General features: G+C 35.3%; 1 protein-coding gene across 2 annotated transcripts in view; it reads left to right on the top strand.

Annotated features, from left to right (window-relative positions):
* The first annotated feature begins 2,710 nt into the window (after positions 1-2,710).
* The window catches only part of LOC145277735 (uncharacterized), a 404,820-nt gene continuing 397,749 nt past the window's right edge, over positions 2,711-9,781 (top strand). The window contains exon 1 of one of the 2 annotated variants that reach the window (XM_080129441.1): positions 2,711-5,646. In XM_080129441.1, coding sequence (XP_079985567.1) covers positions 3,448-5,646 — 2,199 coding nt within the window. In that variant the 5' untranslated portion in view covers positions 2,711-3,447. The remainder of the gene's footprint in view (positions 5,647-9,781) is intronic. The other variant, XM_080129440.1, reaches the window with a different exon arrangement.

Below are 9,781 nucleotides of genomic sequence, written 5' to 3'. Positions count from 1 at the left end.
GGCTTATTGCCACCCAAATTTCAGTGAGGACCAATGGTCACCACCAACGAGAAATCGATGATAAGCAGTCGTTATGATAACATAGATTTATCTGCAAAGGTTATCATATGAAGTGGAGAGTACTGGAAATCTGGGTAGGCTTGTTGTCACTCAGACTCCAGAGAACACCACATGTTGTTCTGGAAGAGAAATCTTTGATGATGGCCCTACTAGGTGAAGAAGAAGAAGAAGAAGAAGAAGAAGAAGAAGAAGAAGAAGAAGAAGAAGAAGAATACGGGCAGTCAATAATCTTTCGCTTTTAGCTAAGACCAAAGTAGAGTATCAGTTCTGATATTAGATATCATCGGTCAGTGAAAGAGGCAATTTACGTTTTTGTTTCAATCCGGAGTACCCCTTCTATGGGAGTTGAATATTAAATATTGTATTGACGTTGTGTCTAACTCTGCCCTCGTGGAGAGGCAAGTCCCATTTATTGTAACACTAAGACTGATAACGTTGCCTGCTTTTTTACACATTGAATGTGAAGTGGTGGGAATTAAGTATAGCATCTGTTTTGTCCTCAGTTGGTGAGGTCAAATCCTTCTAGACTGGAGCAGTTAATAATTTTTGGTCTGAATCCAGGGGGAGGAACTGGATTTCCCATCCTAAAAACTAACCTTAACTCTACCCTCATAAGGCACGAAAGTAAGGAGGGACAGATATTGAATCAATAAAGATTTAAAATGATAATAAATAAATTAACTTATACTGTTCTCATCTTGAGTGTGATTTTCACAACGTTTCGGTCGATATAACCTCCGACCTTCTTCTCGGGAATGTTTCTGTCGAACTCGGGAATTTCGAGCGGAACCCTTTATTTACTTGCGTCAGCCATGACTGGATAGAGGTCCTAAGTAATTCGCAAATGTATATTTCAAATTACTTAGGACCTCTATCCATATATATATGAGATTATATCGGCCAAAACGTCGTGAAAATCACACTCAAGACGAGAACAGTAGTCCGATGAATAATAATACATATAACCAATCCTCATCTCAAAAATTCAGAAACGTCATAAATTAACTTATTAAAACTTATTTTAACTGAAAGTGAATTTATTTTTTATTTTTATAATTATTATTATAATTTTGTTTTGTTATTAAAAATATTTGTTTTTTTTTTAATGTTTTAACTAAGAATTTAACAATTGGGAAAAGAAAGGATAATTAATGAATGTGACTGTAATTTTATTCATTTATTTATAGAAATGTGTAGAGAGTTTTCTGAAATGAGGATATGGACGCAGTTGCCACACTCATACATACGCGCGTACGCGCACAAAGTACACAAGTGCGCGCACACAATGCATAGACACACACACGCACACCCATGCGCGTGCGCACCACAGGACCGCACGCACGTACACACACGCCATTATCTATAATTATACACAAAAATGACAGAAAAATAGTAACACGACCATTAGTTATTGAAATTATAAAAATTTAAATCTACGTTTGAATAGCTGTGTCGTAACAAACACAAATAATGCTACAACATTAAAAAAATAAAATAAATAAATAAATAATAATAATAATAAATAATAATGATAATAATAGTAATAATAATAATAATAATAAATAAGTAAAAAAAAAGTAAAAAAAACGAAACAAAACAAAACAAAAAAACAAAACAAAATAAAAATAAAAAAATAAAAGAGAGAAAAGAAAGAAAGAAATCTCTGATCCATGAGGGTGAGTGAGTGAGTGACCGACTCTGCTTTTGGGGGTAGGGGGCCTAATAACAATACAAGCAAATCTTAAAATCTATCTTAAAAATAAGATAATTAGTTCAACAGTTTATTATTATTTATTTAAATACGGATAATAATTTAATTAATTAATACACCCATTTTTAACAGTTTCGTTTTTATTATTTTTTTTAACTACCAAAATAAAAAAGGGATTTTTTCTTTTAAAAAATGTATTTTTTTTTAACTACTTTCTTTCTGAGTTTAAGTGAGTGAATAATGTTTTGCACGCGAGTAAAGGTTACAATTATGTTTATTTATTTTACTTAATTTAATGATAAAAAATTTCATCCAGTGCTACATGTGTACATACCCCAATCCCCTCGTTCAGATTTATTGTGATTATTGTGAAAGAAGCCCTCAAATAAATAAATAAATAAATAAAAACGCACACACAAATAAATGAATACCAAAAGAACATAAAACAAAAAACAAAACAAAATAAAAAACAACAAAACGAAAGCAGCCACAATTTTAAAAGTTTATTCTTCAGATTTAAACAAATATTAAATAGTTTTTATTTATTTTTAGATTACCACCACGAGACGAGTTTGGAGTTAGAATATCTAGCAAACACACACACACACACACACACACACACACATGTACTGTGTTTATCATGTATGTTTATGTGTGTGTATTTTTCCAAGTAATATGACTCCTGTTTCAATGTGAGGGGGCATTAGACGGAGAAGAAGAAGAAGAAGAAGAAGAAGAAGAAGACGCTATGGCTCTAGATCGCACCGCGCCCCGAACAGATGTTAACGAAGGAGGAAGGGAGTTATATTGAGCAAGCCGCCATCAACTAATGCTCGTTCTGGGGCCTCTGGCCCAACACTGTTGTATCAGGAATCCTCGTTCAGTGGCCGGTGCGCCTTGTCTCGCGTTGCATGCTGGGAAGCGGCAGCGAGTCCAGATGTTCCAACATGGCGATCGCCTGTCTATGGCATGTCGTTGCCTCTCTACGATAAATATAATACAACCACAACAGAAAGGGATACAGAGAGGAAACAACAGAGGAACGATTCGATAAAACCAAGCCAGCCGACTCTGAATTTTCGTCGTTTACTGCCCGTCTGTGGGCGGCAGTTTTTTTTTTTTTATTGTATGAAATGAACCGTCCTTAGCTAAGTTGTGTGGTGTGTGAAAAACGTTGTGTTTTGTGTTACTTACAAACAACACACACACACACACACACACACACACACACACAAAATCAAGTTACTTTAAAGAGAGGCGCACAGTTTAAAGGACACAAAAAAGACGTTTTTAAAAGTGTGGACATCATAAACAAGCAGTCCTCGAAATATCGGGAGACTACAAAGAATTTAAACACGGAAAGAGGAGGCATACTGAAATATATTGGGATGCCTTCTACAACGGACTGGGGTCTAGGCCTTCTCTTTAATAATATTAATAATACTGTCATGAAAGGCAACTTCAGCAAACAGCAGCAGCAGCAACACTATAGTGCTGGGGATCCTTACTAAAAAAAAAAGACAAAAAAAAAAAAAAACTCTCGTCTTTGTGTTTCCATTCTCCACCCTATATATCCCCCTCCCCCGTTTCCTCTTGTGTTTGTTTGTTGTCGTCGTTGGCCACCTTTTTTTCTTCTCCCTCTCCCAGTTCAAGCAACATAACTATCAACCATCACAATGAGTAGCAGGACCGTGTGTTTTGTTTGCGGCAATCTCGGGGCTGACTCGGGCCGTGTTTTGCATACCAAACCTCGCCTTGACAAGGGACCTTACTTTCCGTTCCTGGAGGATCACGAGCCACCCAAGGGAGCACGACAGGTCGGCGCTGATGGCACCGTGGACGGCTGTCGGGTGTGCCACGCCTTCCTTACTCAGCAGTGGGATACCCATGAGAGAAATAAGACCCCAAGTCTTAAAAGACTGTACTGGTTGAAACGTGCGGACAACGGCCAGTTCACAGGCGCCGTGATGCGACAACAAGGTGAGTACATCGCTCAAGTTATGGGTCTGCAGTATAATCCTGGTTCGGTGGAGCCAGTATATAATTCCTCCAGTCCAACAGTGACAAAATCTCGCATGATGTCCATGGCAGAACCATATCCAGCCGCGGAAGTCGCTTTGGATTTGACTGTGCAAAAAAATAATGGACACAGCTCCAGTGGACGGGACTATCGTATGAATAATGGTGACTCACAACAGCATCATCATCACCAACAACAGCAGTCCTCAAGTCACAATAACAACAACAGCAGCATGTTAAACGTTGATAAAAGTCGATCCTCTGCTCCCCCTACATCAACAACCTCCTCCTCCTCATCATCATCGAACACCTCCAAATACGTGTGCTTCACGTGTGGCACTGTCCAGATGTGGAATACCCACAGGTTCATTTATGCCTGCAGACAATCTTCAAGCGATGAGCCATATTTTCCTTTTCTCACCCGACTGACAACGAAACCTGGGGCGTCACCCTTATCTGAGAAAGGGGTCGCAGTCGTTTGCAACCTCTGTCGGCGGTCACTTTACCAGCAATGGAAAGAGCACGAGATGACTAACAACCCACTCGAAAATCGCACCTACACCATCAGCAAAGACAAGTCCTCTGATTCAAAAGAAGCTATTAGCAGTCGCAGTTCCGAGAGAAATCTCCAAGGTCCCCCAAACAAAGAAATCTGCTACCTGTGTGGTCAGTACATGTCTTCGTCCAGGCTCCTTCATACGCTTCCATCCAAAGACAGCCGATCCAACTCTATGCATTTTCCATTCATCCGAGACTTGCCCCGCCCTGAAGGTGCTCACCCATTAAACCCCGATGGCACCGTGCTATCTTGTCGGAGCTGTTTTGAACACTTGGCTGCCCAATGGCACATGTTTGAAAGTCAAAATCTCAAGCTTAACCAAAGACATTTCACGCTTGCGATGAGTGTCAATAGGGGTACATATACATATCAGTCCAGTGAACCTTCAAATTTTTCTGCATCAGATGGTGACGTCAGCCAACCCTTAAACATTCAGATCAACAGTGGTAGTCCAGTTCCTGTGGTACCGACTGGTTCCCAAGGATTACTTGCCATAGCCACGCCAATAAGTTCTTCGTCCACAAACCACAACAATGGGGAGGTCAGTATTCGATCGAGTATTTCGTCCTCAACCTACAATAGTACGTTTCCATCTTCATTGGATACCCGAAGAGTGCCGATAGACTTAAAACCCAACCTTGCTACCTTGAACAACAGCCTTAACAATAGCAGTACCATTGCAAACAGTACTGTTGTTTCAGTACCCCATCCTTTGCAGCGCATCAGCAGCTTACCCAAAAAGGTTTGCTTTCTGTGTGGCGAATCCTGCCTTGTGTCCAACATGCATGTTTTGTGTTCATATCCTGCCAGGCATGATGCCAAAGTCCCCAACGGACACACCAGTCCGTTCTTCCCCTTTCTGGCCAACCGTGACCCTTGTCCTGGAGCAGATACGATGAGCGATGAAGGTACCGTGATGTCTTGTCAGTTCTGCTACCACATGTTGTTGATTCAGTGGAAAGATTACGAGAACTCCAAAACTCCCGGAACGAGTAATCGGTGGCTAAGGAAATATATCATGAAGAATTTTACATGCTACGTGTGCAGCAGAAGTGCCGAGAGAACCAAAGTCTGCACTTTGCAAGTCATAAAGTTTCCGTTTTTGAAAGATCACAAAGTTCCGCCAGGTGCATTGGTCATGGATAACGGTGAGAATGTAGTAGTTTGTAAAGGTTGTTCACGTAGTCTACTTAGGCAATATGCCGAGTTTGAACGCATTGGTCTGCGCCTTGAACTACGCAAATATAATTGGATTCAGCGACTTGGGGATGATGATTTAGATGATGCTGACAACCAGGTGAGATACACTTCTATTTATTTTTGCTTTTGCTGTGTTTTAAATTATGTCTGCATATGTGTATATATAAAAGCATTTTAAGTTTCAGAAAAAACAAAAATGATCGATCTTGCTTAATTTGTGCTATTTTGTATTATATATGTGTGTGTAGTTGAAAATTGATTTATTGTGATTTCAAATAAACACTATCTTGAAACAGCTATAAATAAGTATAATACCATTGTGTATACTTTTGATTTGAAAAATGATTCAAATCAAATATATATAAGTGAATAAATTAACTGTTACTTCTTTTTAATCGGTCATGACCTGTGATTTGATTCCTTCACTGATCATCAGATGACCTGAACACAATTTTGTAGTTGCTGCTACTACAAAACTATGTTCAGCCACTGGTCATGACCGGTTTAAAAACAAAACCATGTAATTTATACAGTTATTATAACACTCTGTCTAAGAAAGCATCGAGCACTATATGTAAATCCAAAATTTTGAGCCAGTTTTTAAAGCTGACACAGCTATCAGTGTTATATAGCTGTTAACTTGTTTGACAAGTATGACCATTGCTGGCAAAATGAACAATGGGTGATGAATTCCAGTGAAACTTGTGCTCAAGTCAAGTAGAGTTTGCACAACACCTTACTGACTAACAACACCAATTGGTCGAGGGACAATCAGATGCGAAATATCAGGATTAGCATTGAAAGAGTCTGTTATGTGAGTTTTCCCTCTTTTAAATTACAAAGGCTACGGTGTCCGTCTACCTCAGTGAACTAACCACGCATTAAGGTGTGAACCCTGCTATTTCTATGTTTCAACATATAAACATATCGAGGCTGGATTTAGCAAAATAAGCACGTGCTTGGAGCATCAACGAGATAACGAGGCTGGATCGATATGTATAGAAGCGAATGTGTTGCGCAAGATCAGTTTACAGCATCTGATCAAAGCGATTGCAATTTAAAAAAAGTAGGGGGAGGTAACTATTTCAAATATAAAGTAGAAGTACATAGAATTAAACAATGGTTTTTATCTCAAGTTGAATTCTCAGGTCACTATTTCAAGTAAAGGCATGATCTATTCTTTTTATTCAATAAATTCTATTCCAATTTGATGTTTTCTTTAAAATTTAAAAAAGGTAAAAGAAAATCCTCAAACTTTATATAGAGAGGGTCACTATAATGTTCTAAGTGCTTAGGTAGGATATTTACAATGCCTTATCCAGCCCTGACACACACGCACGCACGCACACACTCACACACACACACACACACACACACACACAAATCCCGTTAGATTCCAAAGTCCATCTTGCCAATCATTTTTGTTAAAACAAAAACTTAAGTATATTTTACAGATGTTTCATTATATATATTTATTATATATACATTCTTGAATCTCGAAAAATAAATGTATATAATCTTAGAACCTATCAAGATGAGAAAAAAATTAATATTCTAGACAGAGCCATAAAAAGGAGAAAATGAATGATGAAAATAAAAAATTGAATTAATTACAATATTTATTAATTAATCAAATATTCAAAACAAAGAATTATTTTTTGTTTTTAATATTTGATCTATTAATAAACATTGTAATCAACTTAGTTTATATTTTCATCATTCATTTTCTTGTTTTTATTAATTTCTATTCTGACTGGATTAATATTTATTTTATTGATTTGTGTTCTTTCAATTGCGTATATGTAAATTCTTTGTTGTTTTTAAAATTCCATGTAAAATTCAAAATTCATTTGATAGTATATTAGATTAAACTGCTGTAAAAATAAAATACTTGGCACTGTTATTGGTCTGGTCAGAATCGGAATTTATTTTTATTTTTTGCTTTAGAGGCACATTTTACTAGTATCCTTGGATCTTAAAAGTGAAAAGTTTGAGCTAAGTGTATGAAAGCTTACATTGGTTCAAATTTAACTACACAACCAAAATATATATACATATTGTTTTTTAATTGTAAAATAAAACATGATTAAGATAGGGGGAGAAATGACTTTATTTTGGGCAACTTCTATTTCGTTTTAAACTTGCTTTTAAGTAAAACCAAGAAACATTCTTGCTCTGATTTAAAATAAAATAAACGAGAAAAACAAAACAAAAACAATTAATTTTTTGATAGTATTAAACTTTTTACATGTCTCCTTAATATTTGTTATTGCATACACAAATTTTATTAAATATAACCAGAAAGTACATGAACCAGGGCAACAATGGTTTGTAATTTCAGTCTAAATTAGAATTAAACTTTTGTAGAGTACATTTTTATTGTCTGACAAATCACATGACTTCCAATGCACTAACACTTGACTATGTTCAAAGAAATCTCCCCATTACTCCTCACATTCAGAGATCCTTGCTAATTCCAGTTGTTACTGCTCTGTTTATTTATGTTAGATGCATCTTACAGACTTCATCAGGTGATGTATTATTATGTTGTTGATTCCTTTCCCAGCCTTATTGCCCATTATATACACGGAAGTCTTTAAGCTTTAATTGGGTAGAGCAAGTCTTTTTGCATCAAGATGTCATCATTAAAGCCTGGCTCAACTTTGAGCTTAGTTTGACAAGTTTCTTTCATGCTTTGTGCTCACTTTATGCATTTCTTTGCTACAATCCCTTAGTAACACTTAGAAAAGTCATAATAGCTGAGTCACTGGGTAAGACATTAGGTAAGGCGGGACAGCAAATTTTATAATGGATAAGTTTTAAATGACTTGTATCTAAATGAAAAATCAAATATAAATAAATAGATTTAACATATATATATATATATATATATATATATATATATATATATATATACATATTAAGAGTAAATTAAGAGGTTTTGTATAGTAGACCCATATCAGTCTGAATATTTCAGATTGCGATTTACAGAAGAAACCGGAAATGGTCAAAGCAGTTTATGATTTGAAACCTGTAAAAAATGTCAAAAGGTAGATGATATGAAAGTATACGATTACAAAACCTACATGAACAGTAGTGACAGTAGCTATTTAGTTTCTCAAAGAACTGAAGAAAGTAGAAAGTGAACCTCTTGTTTACTTTTGGAAGTTTCAGAACTCTCGCTTCTCTTATTTTGTCCTTTAGTCCTCACATTCTGTGATTGATGTTTCTGACAAAGAGGGAAGAGTTCCTATTTTCTGGATGATCAGAATCTACCCAATTCACACATTTGCTGTTTAAGTAGTTTTTTTTTTAATCCTTACATCAAGTGGCTTCATGTCTTGTCTGAAGCGATTTCCTTAAAAAAAAAAACAATCACATTGTGTCAAGCAAAAAATTAACTCCCATATTGTAACAAATGCAATCAGAAAAAAAACTCTTTCAGTTTGGATTAAAGTTTAAACTTTTTTAGTCCCCCAAAAGAATAGAGTTGTAAAAACTGTCTTAAAATAAATAAAATTGATTTACTTAATGATTTAAAAAATATACCAAACCTATTCTTAACATGGAACGTGGTAAGTTAATTTACCTTAAGTTGAAATCGGGAAAAAATGAAAAAGTTTGATTTAATGTCAATACTAATTGACTATTCGGAAAGTGCTTCAACATTTCGGATCTATTTGGAAAATGACAATTGGAAACATTTGAATCAAGATGGATTCCTTCCTATAGAAGTACCAAATTAAGTGTATATATATATATATATATATATATATATATATATTACACAAAAATAAATATTATCTTTATATTAAAACTTATCAAGATAATAGAAAGCTCAATATAATACTATAGAATAATTAACAAGAAAATTGATGATGAAAATAAAATTTAAATAAATTGTAATATTTATTAATCCATCAAATATTCCAACAAGAAATTAATAAGGATTATTCTTTATTTTAATTTCTTTGTTTGATGGATTAATAAAAATATTAATTTTTTTTATTCTCATCAATTTTCTTTCAAAGTTTTTAGTTGTTATTTCATTAGGGTACACTGGATTCACCGGTGCATTATGATAGTTTGCAGTTTGTTGATGCATCAATACCTTTCCTTTAACGATAGTAACAATTTTTAAACATGCAAAATAATCCTTTTGTAAAATGTTTTACAAACAAAAAAGTCCCAGTCTTTTTTTTTTCATTCAGTCTTTCAATCTTAATTCATTT

The sequence above is a fragment of the Euprymna scolopes genome, chromosome 6 (assembly GCF_053919585.1).
Source record: "Euprymna scolopes isolate OS-2025 chromosome 6, ASM5391958v1, whole genome shotgun sequence".
NCBI classification, from domain to species: Eukaryota; Metazoa; Mollusca; class Cephalopoda; order Sepiida; family Sepiolidae; genus Euprymna; species Euprymna scolopes.
This window is presented reverse-complemented; position numbering and strand designations above follow the sequence as displayed.